General features: G+C 40.2%; 1 protein-coding gene across 2 annotated transcripts; it reads left to right on the top strand.

Moving 5' to 3' along the window:
* Positions 1-12: 12 nt before the first annotated feature.
* BAG1 (BAG cochaperone 1) lies at positions 13-17473 on the top strand. 2 transcript variants are annotated; one of them, XM_066327215.1, is made up of 7 exons: positions 13-103; positions 3961-4089; positions 4229-4311; positions 5015-5128; positions 5640-5747; positions 11128-11190; positions 14104-17473. In XM_066327215.1, the coding sequence occupies exons 1-7, from the start codon at positions 61-63 to the stop codon at positions 14191-14193; spliced, it is 630 nt and encodes a 209-aa protein (XP_066183312.1). In that variant the 5' UTR covers positions 13-60; the 3' UTR covers positions 14194-17473. The 2 variants fall into 2 exon arrangements, with proteins under 2 accessions (XP_066183312.1, XP_066183321.1); XM_066327224.1 differs by lacking the exon at positions 5015-5128.
* The last annotated feature ends 67 nt before the right edge of the window (positions 17474-17540 follow it).

The raw sequence follows: 17540 nt of genomic DNA, 5'->3' as shown, positions 1-17540 counted from the left end.
AAGTGACGCGCTCCGGGCGCGCCCCGGCAGCGCCGCCGACGGTTCGTGCGGCGGGGCGAGATGGCGGCGCCCGGAGCCCCGGTGACCGTCACCGTCACTTACAGTAAGCGCCCGGGGCAGGGGCGGCGGGCGGGGGGCGCGTCTCCGGCCCTTCCCCGGCCGGGCGGCACCGGGCGCTGCGGGGCGGGCGGGCCGCGCCTGCACCGGCGGGGGGACGAGGCGGGGCACGGCCCGGCCCCGCTCAGCCTGGGCTCCGTCCCGGCTGCTGCCCTGAGCCTTCGCTCCTTGCTGGCCGCCCATTGCCAGTGTCTCCTGCGGCGGGATGCAGGCGTAGGTGTGCTGCAGGGGTGGTAGAGGGAGGAGGGGACACGGCGGCCTTGGCCGGGCAGCTCAGGGCAGAGGTCGTCTGCGGGCGGCGAGGATCGCGGGGGGCTGGAGCGTCCCCTAAAAGGGAGAGGTGAGGGAGCTGGGCCTGTTCAGCCTCGAGGAGAGATGGCAGAGATAGGGGCCTCATTGATGTGAGAGAATATCTGAAGGGGGGATGCTAGGAAGATGGAGTCAGGCTCTTCTCGGTGGTGCTCAGCAATAGCGCAAGAGGCAATGGGCAGAAACTGATGCGCAGGAAGTTCCACCTGAATATGAGGAAGAACTTCTTTATTATGGAGTGACTGTGCCTTGGTACACGTTGCCCAGAGAGCTTGTGGAGTCTCCCTCACTGGAGATACTCAAGAACTGTCTGGACACAATCCTGTGTTATTTGCTCTAGGATGACCCTGCTCGAGCAGGAACATTGGACCGGATGACCCACTGTAGACCCTTCAAGCTGACCCATTCTGTGATTCCATTGTTTGGGTAATCTTCATTTAGGTGAAATATATTGCTGAAGTCAGCACTGCATGTTAAAAGCAGGTGCAACCCAGTAGGCTTTCTTCTGGTTTGGTGAAGAGGCTTGGATGTTTGCAGCTAGTGATGATGAGCTGCAAGGCTGCAAGAGAGAGCAGTTCCTTCAATAGGACAAATGGGTGCCGACCCCATGGAATGGGTCACACAGAGGCTGGCTGACACAGCTGAGCTTTTTTCCACCTCAGAAAGAAAAACGGGCAGAGAGAGAAGAAGGTGGAGAGGAAGATAGGCTTGTATGGCTAAATAAATATAAAACGCTACTGTAGAGGGGTTAGAATAGTTTGGACTCCGCAGTTCTTAACAATAAGATGGGAAACACCATGGTTAAATTTTGAAGTGGATCTAAGTGAGACAGGAGGAGGAGTAAGAGGATATTACAGTATTAAACCAGCAAGGTATTCGCTTGATGTTTATTAGCAAAACTTAGTAATGTTTACTGTATTTAAAAAAATATTGAATAATAAATTCTGCCTTTGTTTCCTTCACATTATATAGGTAATATTCTTTCCATCTCTAAAGCTTATTGTTTATATCTGCTTGCTCATTTTGTTTTCAAATTGTGTTTAAAATTGTTTTGTTAAAATGTTTTCTTTTATAACCTGATAGTTTTGTTTAAGAGTCTTTGGTGAGGAATTTTGTAGAATAATCTGTTTGAATCATCATGATTCATGTGCTCAATGGTGCCCTCAGAGAGCTCCATTTGATCTGAGGGGTTTTCATTTTGCAGAGATGTCAGTAATTTAATGACTTGATGTATTTATAATTCCAGCATCTTGCTGTTTGCCAACAGCCTGCTTGTCTGAGAATGTTTTGTCTTTCCAAGTGTTTTCTTACCTGATAAGGACTTTGTTATTAATGGATGGCAAATAGAGGCCGTTGTTCAGCTTGGGCTTCATCTGGCTGATTTACACCTGCAGCTGTCAGATGAGGCTTGACCACTTTGCACAAAGCATTTTTAGTAAAGTTTAGTGTGCATGAGTGAAAGTGGGAAAAGATGGAAATTAGGGCTGAGAAACAGAAGGACAGTAGGCCCACACGTGTGGCTTGACAGTTTGCAGGTGTGGTCCTGGCTGGATATCAGATGGCCACCAAAGCCACTCTGTCACTCCCCTCCTCAGCTGGGCAGGGGACAGAAAATACAACAAAAGGCTGGTGGGTTGAGAGAATGACAGGGAGAGAACACTCACCGGGTCATGGGCAAAACAGACTTAGCTTGGGGACATGTAGTTTATTAGCATTCAAATCACAGTAGAACAATGAGAACTCACAGAGAAAAGATTTTTTCCTCCAGGCTTAATTTTCCTCCTGAATTCCTCCTGCCTGAGCAGTGCAGGGGAATGGGGGCTCCAGTCAGCTCATCACACTTTGTCTCTGCTGCTCCTTCCTCCTCAGGGGGAGGACTCCTCACACTCTTCCCCTGCTCCAGCGTGGATTCCTGTCACGGATTGCAGTCCTTCAGAAACAGACTGCTCCAGTGTGTGCCCACACAGGGTGACAAGTCCTGCCAGCAAACCTGCTGCAGCCTGGGCTCCTTTCTCCATGGGTCTGCAAGTCCCTGCCAGGAGCCTGCTCCAGCACAGGCTTCCCACAGGGTCACAGCCTCCCCTCGGGCATCCACCTGCTCCGCTGTGGGATCCTCCATGGGCTGCAGGGGCACAGCTGCTTCACCATGGTCTTCTCTGTGGGCTGCAGGGGAGTCTCAGCTCTGGCACCTGGCACAACCCATGAGTTGTTTTTCATGCTGATTTCACTCTGCTGTGAATTGACAGTAAAATTTGTTTACAGTCTGTCCAAAGTGGTACTCATAGATTGTAATTAAACTGATTGTGTTGTTAGATGAACTTCATATGTTTTTTTTCATCTGTTAATGTTTGTTTTTTTTCTCTCAATTGCTAAAAGGCAGAGCCCTTATACAAAGCAGTTGTATGTATCAAAATGACTTTTTGAAATACATTGAGGTTGTTTTTTTTTTTTTTTTTCCCCATAACAAACTGGTAAGAAGGGCTGTTTGTGGAAAATGCTTGGGTGAGAGGGGGGATAATGTGATTTTAAGCTTAAAATTGTCTTGGGATAACAAATTTTTTTAGAGCTTTGAAATTTTTGAGGTTAATGTGTCAGTTGTCATGTGACTGTGAGAGGCTGGAGCATTTTAAAACCAATTTTTCTAGCACTCTCCTTTGTAAAAGATACGTGCACTTTTAATTAGTGGCGTGAGAATAGTTTTTCTTCTGGTATGTGTTAAGTTCTCTCTTCCTGCAGAGTAAAAAATGCCTGTTTTGATTTCCCTTGCAGCCAGAACTGGTTGATTCCTGTGGGTGCTTTCAGACTGACAGACTTGAGGTGTGTGGGAGCAGAGGGTTGTAGAAAGGGTCTGTTGCAAAGCAGAGATTAATAGGCATACTCCTTTTTTTCCCCTGCCTCCTGTTTGCATGCAAGTAATTTTAGGGAGTCTGAATAGGATGCTTCATAAGTGGAAGGTGGCAGATAAGCTGGGACTTCTCCAAGTGGTTATGTCTGCTTATCAGTAGAATATGGGGAGAAATAGATTTTTGTACTCTGAGAATCGTTTCTGGTTGGTGGTGGAGATGAAACAGGATAGACAGTGATTGCTTGTTTCTCATGTTTAGGGAGCAAAGGAAGTGGTAATTGTCTCAGATACCAAAGACTCATGACATTAGAAGTTCCTCCAAGTAAGAAATGAGATACATCAGGAAGGTGTGGGCTTTCATGCTTTAGCTTGTGGGATGTCGGGACACCATCTGTACTCCTAACAAGAGATAAGGAATAATATTTAGCAGGAGCTAATTTACACCAGTAAAATAGACCCAGTCAAACTCTTCAGGTTATTCCAATATAAGCCAAAATTTTCAGCTGAGGTCAGTCACTTCAAGAGGAAGGAAATGCAGGTAAATAATTTGGTTGAAAATTATGGTTCTACATGAAAACCTGTCATTTGAGAACTTTCTGCATTAGAGGTAGTAAATATTAGAGATCGATTCTCTCTGTAATATTTTCTAGGTTACAGTAAGTATTACTGTTACTCTGTTTTTCTACTAGGTAATGAAAAGCACAGTATTCAAGTTGCTTCTCAACAAGAAGATGGTGAACCTACACTACAAGACATGGCTGTACTTATTGAACAAGTCACTGGAGTTCCAGTTCCTTTTCAGAAACTGATATACAAAGGTAACTTATAAGTCTGCCATGTTTCTTATAGATGATGAGCTTTCAGCAGGTGTTCATGTTTTAAATGCTTTCAAAAAGACATTCTTATGCCACTAACTGTACTTCAACTGTTTTTTTTTCTCTTTTGTTCTTCATTTAGGAAAGTCTCTGAAAGAATTGGAACAACCATTATCAGCACTTGGTGTTAAGAATGGTTGCAAAGTCATGTTGATTGGGAAGAGGGTAAGTATTGCTTTTGGACCTTTTTTCCCCTTAAACTATCATCATTTTTATCACTGAGATAGCTGCTGAACACAGAAACAAGCTGCAGCACTAACCTAATTTTGTATACCTGTCCACGAAGTTGAGTTCAGTCTCATGTTACATTGCAAATAACTTCAGTTTGTACTTTTCTGAAATTACATTATTGACTGGCTTCTGCTTTACATTATTGACAAGACTCTGCGTAATCTGTGGTCATGAACTTTCTGTGTACTGATGACCTTATCTGCTTATCTTATTTTTCTGGTTTAAACAAAAAAAAAATTCCCAACTGTAGCTGCTGAGTCTTGATGATCTGGGTTATTTCTGGTGAAATGATTTGTGGCTGACTTTGCAAGTCGAGGATGAGGTAATAATCTTGTGATATAAATGTTGCCTATACTTTAAAAATGGTAGGTTGACAGAAAGAAAAAAAAAAGGCACTTTTCCTTTTCCCTTCAAATGAATCTCATTAAATGTGTTTATATACATTGCTGATTTAAGTATATCTGTATTTAAGCTTTGGAAGAAGCTTATTTGGTAAGTATTGAAGTATGGAAAGAATAGCTACAGTGTAGTGTGTGAATTTTGAAGCTTTTGTATCTGTATCAGCACTGCTGCTTTTTAGCTGCGTTTTATCTTTATTTGTTCCTTAGTTGTGAATGTTGTGCTTTTGAATACACAGAATAGTCCAGAAGAGGAGGCTGAATTAAAGAAGTTAAAAGATTTGGAGAAGTCAGTGGAGCAAATAGCTAATAAGTTAGAGGAAGTTAATAAAGAGTTCACAAGTATCCAAAAGGTATGCCAGTTTTGTATCACTTTATATCTTTGCAAAGCAGTTTTGTAGATATATCTATTCTAAAAAGCCCAAACAAAACAGTTTGAAGGTTTTGAGTAGTCAGTAATAGGCTGCCCCTCCTAAATGTCCAAGAGTCAGTAATAATTCTTAGTGAATTCCAAATGCTGTTTATGAGTTTGGAAAATAGAGACATAGCACTCTTTGGAAAAAGGTAAATATTGTTTCATATGGGATAAGTTACATTCTTTATATCTGGAAAAACTTAAGAGTACTCTCAAAGTCCAGAGAATAAGATCTATTATGTGTTTATCATTTTAGTAAACCTGACAGATCTTACATTTACCATGTCAAGAATTGATAAAATACAGAAGAATACAGATTAATATTGGAGTCTCTATCATGCTTGAAAATACAGAAATAGTAAAAGATGTTTTCTGCTGTTGTGGATTGACAGATTTTCAAAGGTGAGTACTGTGTAGGTTATAGGACAGTTTTGTTTTTTCTTCCTCAGGGATTTTTAGCAAAGGATCTCCAAGCAGAGGCACTAAAACAGCTGGACAAAAGGATAAAAGGAACTGCAGAGCAGTTCATGAAGACTCTTGAACAGATTGATGCCATTGTAAGTAACTAACCAGAGAAGAGGGTAAAATCCCAACAGAAACTTACTCTATATTTTAATATACTAAAAAAATTATTTTTGGCTATCCAAGTGCCTCGCAGTGATTAGTGCATCATAACCTTACATTACATTTTCAGAGTATAATAAACATTTTCCTGTATCATGTAGTAGCTGAGAGCTAGATGAGAATAAGGGTCTTGTACAGACATAAATAGAAAATTGCCTCAATCATGCTATTTCCTTACTCCATTTTTCTGTCTGCTGGTTGTTGTTTGTAAGCCTCATTATAGAATTATGTTCCGTATCAAGATCATAGTAGCCTTTTCTGAAGGAAAAACCCTTTTTTTCTGTGGAAGTCGTGTCTTTGGCTCTCCTTGGTACAGTGACCTTTTACTGGATTTTTTTTCAGAAATATGCCATGTAAATGCCTATAACTGGTGAAACAATTGTAGTTTAATTTGATGGACTCTTTGAAAAGGTTCAGTGGACTAAATCAGAGTAATAATTTGAACTGGCCATCATCAAGTGCTTTATAATATGGATGTGTTCCTAGGAATGGTGGGAAGCTTACTAACTAATTTCCTGCTTTTGACTTGTGAGTCTATGATGCTAATGTAGTCTTTGCTGCTTGTTATAGCCAACAGTTCTAAATACCTTTTTTCTTTAATTACTGTATTCTAAGTATTCTGAAGTCTTCAAATTTCTCTTTCTTTTGTGCCTCATACAAAGGAGAATATTGTGCTGACAGTTATTGAATGCTGGTAGACATAAAGACTTCATGTAACTGATTTCCCGTTTGAAGTGGCAGATTGACTACATGTTGTCATGAAAATATCAATAAGGTGACAACTGTCTCAATTGGATGGGGTTAAAGCTTATTTCTGACTCCTTCAATTTTTGACACCAAATCCTATTTAGAAAAAAAACTCGGTACTTGTATTCTGGTGTGCAGTTCTGGAACCCAGCAGGCAGCCTTGTAAAACTGTTTCACTGTTTCCTGATTAATCCAAATTCAATTTCCCGAGTTTACTTTTAATTCTGTAACTTTTTGCATGGCTTAGATAGAGAGTGTGCTGTATGTGTGATGTATCTCCTTATCCAAAATCCTCTAAATAGTACTGGACAATAGATTTTAGGTCTAGTACAATGTTTTAGAAGACTTATAATCCGTGATTTGGTGTTTAGATTTGGTAAATAATGGAGGCCCTGTACTTTGTTTATTGAAGTTTTGGTTCTTGAGAAAGTGGAGCAGCCAGAGCTAAGACTAATTATAATTAATTTCTTTCAAAATCTGTAATAACTGTTTTTCTAATAACTGTAAAAGGTGTTTTTTTGTTTGTTTGGTTTGGTTTTTGGTTTTTGGGTTTTTTTGAGTAAGTGAGGATTTGAATTACCAGTGATTGCACACCGGTTACATTGCGCATATTTGTTTCTTTTAATATATGAAGCTGGCTGTGAGATTTGCCCTGAAAACTGGGGTAATGTGCAGTCCTGTAGATGAAATGTAGGTGGGTGGAATCTTTACATAAAATGTGGGAGTTCAGAGGGCTGGTAATACACCAGGTCAGATGAACAGGCCACCAACTTACTGAGGCAGCACTTAGCTGTACTGTGGTTGTGCAGTGTTTGGAGGCAGCAGTACAGACTGGTAATGAGGGGTGTGTATGAACAATAAATGAGTGAAAAATGGCAAATAGAAATGCAAAGCAGTAAAATATTTTATCTTACTGTAGAATTGGTTTATACAAGTAATTAATGTTCTTTTTAGCAGCCAAGTAAAAAACTAATCCTGACACGTCTGTTAAATGCTATTGAACAGGTAGAGATGCTGTTGATTGAGTCAACAGCATATTAAAAAATTCACAGGGGGAGGATGTGACTGACTGAGAAGAATGGATGATGCATTGGAGAAGTCAAACATACCAGCAAGCTCACACTACAAATGTTCCAGTCTTTTTCTTTGGCAGCATTGTCACAGCTCATTAAGGTGTCTCAGCTGCTGTGTGTTATTTGGATCACTCAAAACTATACAGCTTGATGAGATTTGGTTGGTTACAGAGAGATAAGGGTGAGGAAGCCTGCATATTGTCTTCTTTCTATTCTAGGAGTATCACTCTCTTGCTGGTAGCAGACAAGCTCATTAATTAGAGGAGCTGAGTTTGGAACGAAATACTTTTACTAGAAACCATGCGTTTCAACAAATGTGAATTTTAATGATGGGATTTGGAAGGTGGAGATGTAAGTTTATAGTCATGCAGTAGTGGGGTGTGAGAGAAAAAAATAGAGTGTTGTCACTGCCAGAGGTGTGAAAGTAAAGTCATGAAGGGATGCTTTAGGGTAGAGCATCTGTAATTTAAGCATTATAGCATAAATGTGTTTAAACAGCTACTGCTTTCACTGCATCTTACAAAATTTTAATTTGTCTGACACAGTCAGATATTTCCATAAGCCACAGATCTTAAAAGATTTTTTCAGGAAGAGTGCAGTTGAGTCTTATTTAATACATGAGGATTTGTGTGTGGGCATTTGCAGATGTGGTATTTATTTCATCAGTTAAAACATAGGAATAGAAGTCAAAATACACTATTTGTTACAAATCTCAGTGAGAGGAACACAGGAAATGCTTTATTTGGTCATCTGGCTCAGGTTTTTAAATATCTAAAAGGCTTTTTCAGGAATAAGCAAAGTTTTTCTGAGATCAGTATGAAGATTTAAATCCACAGTCATGACAGTGCATACTTGTGAACCATCTCTGGCTTAGTGAATGTTTTCACCAATATCGCAGTGTGAGCACTCACTTTGTCCTCAAGATGGTCTCCTATTAAATGGCAGATTTTTTTAATCTAGAAAGACAATATTGCAGAGAACAGATTGTTCTAAGAATTGAAAAAAGCTTTCTCTTCTGAAATAACAGTCACTGATTTTGTTAACATAAGTTCACAACAAAGCTGTCAAATTGCATCTATCAGTATTGAGGACATTGATAGTGCTACTGACTCATAGTTATGCTCTGGTGGCCCATCCTCCTTTCCTGAAAAATTTTTAAAATTATAGTTGCTCTGTAGAGCTTACTTAAATTACCATGCTGTTCTGATGAAATTTAACTGTCTCCTTGTCTCTGCTATACTTATCATTGGATAAATCCATACAAAATTAACATTTCAAGGATTAAAAGAAAGAAGTATTCTGAAAAATCTCCATCACTGTTCCTGCAACAGACATTTCCCAGGTGTCTGGGAAGTTTTTCCATTTATGATGAGATCCTGTTACTAAACTTTTTCAATTTATCTGTATCAATACAAATGTGATTAGCATTTCTTATTATAATATTTTAATCTCTTAGCATGAGTTGTAAACATGATATCAGATCTTCAGAGAAAGGTATTTCTAAAGCTCAAGGAACATTCTCACATCAGAGGGGAGGTTTTCTCTGATGCTTTCTGTTTGATTTGTGTGTCAGTGCCCCAGGTTAGCTGAGACCCTTGTGCCCCACCAGTCAGTCAGGGTCCTGTTATGGAGACCCTTCCCTGAGCAGCCCACTTGGTGGAAGGGTGGTTCAGCTGACTTGCTTGGGGTCACAGGCAAACAGAGAGGCCCCTCCTGGGCCTCCACACCTTTCACTGGTCTGTTGGTGCCCCAGGCAACATTCAGGGATAAATTCAGGTTGCAACAGCATAAGAGGGACCCTCGTGGGTATCCACAGTAAAATATCTTACCTACTGCCAGTGACTGTAAGTGCACTTGAAGGGCACTTGAAGGACTTACTTTACCAGTTTATGGAATAGCCCTCCTTTCTTAAGACAATAAAAAACTATGACAGGATTGCTGGTGGTAGTATCTGGCTGCAAAAAACTTACTTAAAGCAATATACTAACCAGCTCTAATCCCCAATAGTGCAGTCTTCCTGATTTTTATGCCATGTTACACTTACCTTTATACTACTTTTATGTTTAGGTGCAGCTAAAGTGACTCTAGACATGCATCATGTTCAGTGAGGGGTGGTTGTACTTTGGAGGTGAATAGTGTCAGTATTACATCTGAGGTGATCTTTGGGGCTGCAACTGTGCATTAGTATTGGATCCAAGGTAAACTTTGGAATGGAAGTGGACATCTGTGATCTTGCCATGTTGCTGGTTCAACAGCAGGAAATCTTTTCCTTCCTTGACTGACAGCTGTAGCTTATCAGCTACAAGGTAGCACCGTGTTCCCCCTCTGGCAGGGTTTGGACAGAGTCTGGCCTTGGTGTCTCCAGCCCACTCTCTTCTACCAAGTTTCAGTAATGGAAACTAGGCTGTAGCTTTCTACTCCAGCCATCATGCTGTTAGGGCTCCAGAGGGAAACACCGGTGAAATACCTCTGAGGAGATAAGGAGTGTTCCCATAGGGAGGTGACACAGCCCACAGTTCAGCTGGAGTGCCTCACACCAGTGCATGCAGCATGGGCAACAGACAGGAGGAGTAGAATGCATTTGTCTGAACAATAAAAAAATAGCACCTTTTTTTAAAATATTTTATTTATTTTTTCAAAGGTTTATGCATCTAAACCTCCCAGCTGTGCTCACATTTTGGCTGAAATGCAACAGATTAGGTTAGGGAAACCTGTATTCTTGATCTGGAGTTAGGGTGGAAAATAAAAGGTGAACTAGTGAGAAACTCCCAAGATTTTTATGCATCTTTACCAGTGAGAACACAGTGTTTTTAAGAATGTTCACATAAACTTTATATAATGATAATAATCTGTACAGATGTTTTACCTGTTAAAAAAAATCATAAACCTGAGCACCATTTCTCAGCAACTCCCCAATTTCACATAGCTCAAAAAGGACAAAGCATGTAACACCTGCCAGGATGACATACATGAACATAATGGGTTGTAGGAGTACAGAAAATTATGCAGTTTAAATTTAAAATAAAAGCTGACATCATGTAGCACTTCACATCTGTTGCCTTCCATGAGTACATTGCAGAGATGATCAGATGTACAGCTTAGACTGGCTGCATTGCTAATGATACATTCTAATGATGTCAGGTGATTGAGTTAATGTATTTGTAAGAAATTTATTCCTGTTATAATCTCTGAGAAAACCCCTGAAGATGAAGCTCAGCCAAACAGTTAACACACACCACGGCAGAAAAAGCAGTGTATGTAGTCTGTTGTTGTACATTCCCTAGCTTGGTTCTTTGCAGTCAGCATGCTGCATCCCTGACTTTTTAATAACTTTCCTTATATATTCTTTCTGTGTAATCACTCTTACTGAGCAGGCATGGCATTTTCAGGATGCCTATTCAGAGGATTCTTGGATAATTCCAGGTTTTACTGTAAGTCTAATATGTTCATTTCAGCATTAACCTGCATCAACTTTTTTACTTATTTACTGCAGAATCTGCCAGAGAATTTCAGTGACTGCAAACTGAAAAAGAAGGGGCTGGTGAAGAGGGTCCAGGTGAGTTTTCTTTGGTTTTGATAGGGTTTTTTCCTTTTTATTTTTCCCCCTCTATAAATGCTGGGCACTTGTATACCACACTTGTATACCAAGAGTTTGTGAAAATGAGCTGTTTAGATTTTTTCTATGTTTGTTCTTACATTGGTATTTTGTATGACCTCCCCTTTGAGAGGTATTTAATAGCTTTGTAAAACAGCACATAAAATAGAGATTTTCAGTTCATGCTGTTTTCAGATGTTTGGAATTTACATTAATGGTTTGTCTTATGGTTACCTGACAATGTGAAGTAATCCTGGTAACTTGTAAGGACAGTAGGATTGATAATTCCTCCTTTTTTGAATCTTGGTGGACTAGAGTAATGACTGAGGTCTGGGAAACAAGGATGCAGTCAACTGTAACTCCTGCTGACCTACTCAACCTTGTCAGAGATGTTTTTGGAAAATTTAGCCTCTATTGCAGTGCACCAACTTTGGAGAGTAGGTCTTTTAAGATCTGTACAGCAGAGTAGCTGTGCTGGGGATGGAGGGTTTAATTGCTTTGCTATGGTATGATGCTTGTAAATTCCTAGGCATTGTTTTCTTAGAGACATTGAACTGAAGGTTTGTTAATAAATACTGGAATTCAGCTCCCTCCACTCAAACTTACATAAATGAATGATAATGCTACTTGTATTACTGTTCTTATTTGTATTGTGCTAGCTTTGGTGCCAGGTTGGGCTCCTAAAATGGTTTTGGAAATACCTTACATTCATACATAGAGTTGAATGATTTTTTCTTTTACTGTAACCTTATTAAATACTTCCCATTTATGTTTCACAAGTTTTTTAGTATAGCCATCTATTTTAGAGGAAGCCCACCAAGAAATACTTCATAGGAGAAATGGTTTTTAATCACACCTTTAAAGACAAAGTACTTTGTAGTCAGTTACTAAGTTTGGGCAATGGAAATTAAGGTGTGGCTGTGTTATGTGGGGGTTCTGAACACACTCTTGATTCCACGTGCCTAACTAAGGCAACAAAACTTGTAATGGGCTGGTGGGTATCAGCTTGGTGGAAGCTGCTGGATCTCCCCTCTTGGGTGAAGTTACAGCAGAAGCAACAGGGGTTTTGTATAAGAACTGCTGTTAGAGCATAAAATGGATTCTGTTGAGCAGAGATCAGAATTGCTTATGTGCTTTTATAGGCACAACATTATACAGCTGTGGGTTATGAACCCTCTGAGGACTGCAGAAGAATCCTAAGGGGTTTCAGACCAGAGCTGTCAGGAAGAGTTTGTTTTTCAAGAAAATAGTGGCAAGTTATGCTTATTACTTTTAAGTACCCATGAAAGCAAGGGGGAGCTATTAACTGCCTTCTACTGCTGGCAGTCATACATCTTCCAGGGTCAGGAGATAAATACCAAACAGTAGCAGGCAGCAACTGCAATGGTTTCCACCTTCATTATTTCATTACTCAAGTTCTTAAAGACTTGAGTTGATGACAGCTCAAGGGTTTGGTCGGAAACAGATGATTCAAAGCAGTGTGATGGTTGAGGAATATTCACATGGGACAGCCATTTGCTGCTGTAGAGGGACAGTGCTTTTTTAGTGTCATTTTAATGTAAATAACATGAAATGTCTAGTTTGTCAGAGTCTGGTGCAGACATAGTAAAAACAAAGGCAAGATTTGAATAGCTAATGGGAGAATTTTTGTCAGAAAGTGCAACGTACTTGCATACCTTGGCCTTGGCCTGAAACAGTTTATTGGCTTAAAGTGCTGGTGCGTTGTGCTGTTTAGAGGCTGAGCAAAGTGATGAGGGGCTGCTGGCTCCCAATTGCTCTCTGTGTGTTACTCGTGAGAACTTGTGGGCAGGTTATAAGGAAGCATCTAAGAAAGGTGCTGTGGACTGCCGCTTTTGGAATGGAGCCTTCAGTCTTTTGAGGAACAACCACCTACTGATGAAGGTTCAGTGGTGCCTGGTAGTCTTAAGAAGTAGAAAAGGTCTTTGTTTAATGAAAACTTGTTTAAAATATGACTGAGCAGGTTTGTCCCTCCCAGACTTGGCCTCTGAAATATGTGTTTTAGAAAGGAGCTCAGAAGTTCCAAACTGAATGAAGCACTAATTTGTCTGAACCTTTATGTTTTATATTGTTGTTCATGAACTGTGGATCAACTGAAAATACATCAGCATCAGGACTGGTGATGGTGGGCAGCCATGCTATTATCCTTATTAGTCTTATACAGTGTTGGGATGCATTTCCCACATCCCCAGCAGGTGTTTCCAAATAAGGGAAAGAGTTTCAGTTTACTTTTAGACATTTTAAGAAGTTTACCTAGATTTTTCCGTAACCTCCTGGCAGTAACTGGCTCAGGGCCAAGAAATAAGTATCTGTTAGACCTTGTCACGGTTCTTCAAACCCTGTATCTCTATCTATTGGCTGCAAGCCAGATCTTCCCTCCTAAAACACTCAATATTTAGGTAGGTGCACAAAAGAAGAAAAAGGCTTTTTGGAGTGTCTTAGCAAGGTGTCAAAGGTTTTCTCAGATCCCTGTGGGTGGCTTTTGTTTTCTGTAATGTTTGTTATTTTGTTACTTTTCTTTATAAAACCTTTTGCTTTACAAAACACCTGTGAAGAGTAGTCTGGCTGAAAGTAATATTAGCCACTTGTCTGCAAAGGCTGGACCCTCAGAGCTTGATAGATTTACATGTGGTTCATTACTGTGACCAGGTGCTGACCTGTATCAATCCAGTGTAGTGTTTCTTTTGGAGTCTGGGTAAACGCAGGTGTGCATAAGCTATTACCAAACCAACTGCAAAGTGGTTGTTGAGCTGACATCTTCAAATTCACGACAGAAATTGCACTTTCAGTTCTTCAGAAACACCTCCCAGTGCCAAGCTGTGTATCCAATAACATTTGTTTGTTCTTTATTCTCAGGTTTTTCTTGCCCAGTGTGATACCATTGAAGGGAATATTGGTCAAGAAATGGACAAGCTACAGTCAAAGAATTTGGCACTGGCAGAATGAGGCATCGCCTTACATAAATAGGAAACATAATTGCTCTATGAGCAAGAAGAGTTTGCTCTTTGTTTTGGAGCACATATCCAGCTTCCTTTTTTTTTTTTTTTTTCTTTTTTTTCCCCAAAGCCCAGTCTGTTAGACTGGCCCCAGTCAATCATTTCTCGCTGGTTGTCTTGTTTGCCGCTTGGTTAGAACTATTATTTTGGAAAGAAAATCCTTCCTGAAGAATGGCTGAACTAATCTTTGTGATAAATTGTGTATTTTATGGATGATAAGATAGTTTAGTTAACTAAGTTATGAAGTTTTCAGTGGTGGGCAGTTTTGTCTGATATATCTTTGAATTTATTTACAGCTCAAATCAAAGAAGGTCTATAATTTTACAAGTGCCATAAGTTGCAGTTATAGGACTTCAGCTTGATTGGAGAAGGCAAACTGAGACAACATCTGGGGAAGTTGGACATTCTAGTAGACAGTTCAGAGCAATAAAACCCCCTACACATTTGTATCTACTTAATGTTCGTATGCATTTATAAATATAAGAAAGCTTGACTATAAGGGAGTCGTACCTATTTTAGCCTTAAAATTGTCATAATAAATGGAATGTACTGTAACATGTATGGTACTTAATTTTGAGTGGTGCTTTAAGTTGTTACTGAGCTCCTTGATACAGACGTATGTTTTTTACACAAATTTCTGATGTGCTGTGGTTTTTATAGATTATTTGTATTTTTATTATTTGTGTTCTGTCTTGAGTTATGTTGAGAAATGAAATGAGATTACTCATGCTGCTCAAATACCAAGGGTTCAGTTCAAGCAAGGTATAACTAAGGAGCTGTTTTGAAAGGGGTTTTTTTATACTTTTTTCTGAATTTATTGAATTCATGAATGCTATATTTAATGGGAAAATGCGGTGATTATTCCAGTATGTTAAGGCAATCAGTGAATTTTTATAACATGTTGCAAAGAGACACAGGTTTATTTTAGCAATGCCATCTGCGTGAGGATTATGACTGAGTCTTGCAGTCAGATATGTGCCATGCTTAACCTTCTCTGTTAGGTGAGAAATCAGCTTTGGCAGGAGACAGAAACTTTGAGTGGGTGCAGCCAACTTTGCAGTGGTTGCTCAGAGGTTCTGAGCAGACTGTGGAGCTTGTCAGCCACATTTAGGTAACATAAATGTACAGGAGCTGCTTTTTCAGTGATTCTCCTCATAGGGAGATCACCCAGATACACAGTGGCTGGCACAGCAGGGACTGGTAAGGAGCCTCTTTCTGTGCAAGAAATAAACTCTTCATCCCAAATGAGTCAGACTGAGAATGTGTAGAATTGACCCTTAGGTAGTGAGCCATTACCCCTACGTTTTAAGGTTAGCTTAGTCCTTTCAAGATAAAAATAGGAAATGTATGTAAAACCATCTTAACTTCTGGTAAGTTATAAACCTTAAATAATACCTAAAGTGTTATTATTACAGTGTTGTCTTTGATGTTCGTAACTGGAGGAACATTTTTCTTTAGTGAAAATACTGAACAAATGAAGTGATAGCTGTGCATTAGAAAGGGTCACTTCTATTCTAAAAATGCTGATTGACCATACCAAGATTTGAGTTGCCATGTTTTTTGCTGTTGACCAGTTACTCCAAGCATATATTTTTTCCTTATGAAATTCTCTTATCAGCATCTGTGGAGGATTTCATAGTCTAAACTCCTAGGAGCCTCATCTATCATGTTAAGATTTGGTATGGTAGGAATGTAGAAGTTTTTTCCTAGGCTAACTAGTCTGTCATGCTGCATTTTCCCAGCACTTTAAGGTTAAGAGGAGGAAGCGTTGGTTGTAGTAATTTTTTGTGAAGCCCTGCCTAGACTGTGGCTGCTTCTGGACCAGATTCAGCTGACTCTTAAACTACCAGCAACACTTGCCTAATTCAGGGAATGCAAAATCAACCACTTTCCTGTGATGCAAAGGGTCCTCACCCTCCCAAATGTGGTTCTCTAATGCTTTGAGCTTTCACAGGTGCAGGTACAATAAGCAAATGTCCTCCTGTGCCCATGGAGAGAACTGGGAGCTGTGGTCATAGCTAGGACTGTGTCCATTTCTGCTGTTCCTGTGTAGTTTTCTCTCTTGGATGAGAACATTTGCAGGCAGACATCATCTTCCCAGCAGTCTTTCCCAGAAATTGCTGCTTCCTTAAATGTGCTTGTGTGAGTACATCCTCAGCCTGTCTCAGAGCAAGGTGGATTAACTTCAGGATGTTCCATAGCAGATCTTTTGATGGTCTGGTACTTTGAGGCAAAGAGAGTGATGGTGAACCTCTCCCACTAGCACATCTGCATTCAGCAGAGGGTGGGTGTCCTGAGCCAAACTTACCTTGCAGTGCTAAGTGGTTTGGTTTCTAGGACAAAAGTATGTGTATGAAGACCAGCTTCTGCAGTATAAATTGTTTTGTCTTCCAAATATAAAAAATGAGTTGATTTGTTTTGGAAAACAAATGGTTGTATTTAGAGTTCTCCAAGACATTCTAGAGTGAATTGACTTTTATACTTCGTTTTGGAGAGGGGAATTGCAAACATTTTTTTTGTCATAATAGCCTTAAATTCAGTAAATGCAGGCGTCTGTGCTTTTCAGAAATGCAGCAGACTGCAATTGTGGGAGGAAGGGGAAGGAAGAGGCGAATTTAAATATTCTTCAGAATTTGTAAATACAAATAATCAAGCTTAACCTATAATCTCACTGATTCTGTAGTCCAGGTGTACTGTGATACCTGTTGCACTACTGAATCGTTTCCTAAGCCCAACAATCTGCCATGATGTCAAAACAGAAGTTACTCTCTTTTGCCTTAGTTGCACTTACCCCATCGTCTTCCTCCAGTTGCTGTGTTGCTCTGGCTGTGTTTACACACCATCCTGGCAAAATGTACCACAGGATTTGTCTTTTATCTAAATGGAAATTGAATTGCACACGCCCTTGGCCTGTTTTCTCTCCCAGATCCCTTGGGCTGGTGTGAGATGAACCAAACCCGACTCAGGGAAATGTGGAGTCTGGAGCCATGGGATGGGTTGCTCTCTGGAAACAGCACAAAATTACAGTGACATCTTCCATGACCAAGTCCTCTGGAAGGTAATGTCACTGTAAGCCTGGAGCAACACTTTTTGACTTCTAATGGACACTCGTGGTTTGGAGTGGAGCACTTGACACCGTGGAAGTTGGCACTAGATTTTTTTTTTTTTTTGTTAACTTACGTTATTGTACTGTGATAAATGAAAAGATAAAAATAAAACATGGAAAGTTCTCTGCTGTCCTTGGTCATGTTGTAGTCACTAAATTCTGTATTTGGGCCGTGTTCTAGCAGGGAAGGC

This window comes from Sylvia atricapilla, chromosome 1 (assembly GCF_009819655.1).
Source record: "Sylvia atricapilla isolate bSylAtr1 chromosome 1, bSylAtr1.pri, whole genome shotgun sequence".
Classification (NCBI taxonomy): Eukaryota; Metazoa; Chordata; class Aves; order Passeriformes; family Sylviidae; genus Sylvia; species Sylvia atricapilla.
This window is presented reverse-complemented; position numbering and strand designations above follow the sequence as displayed.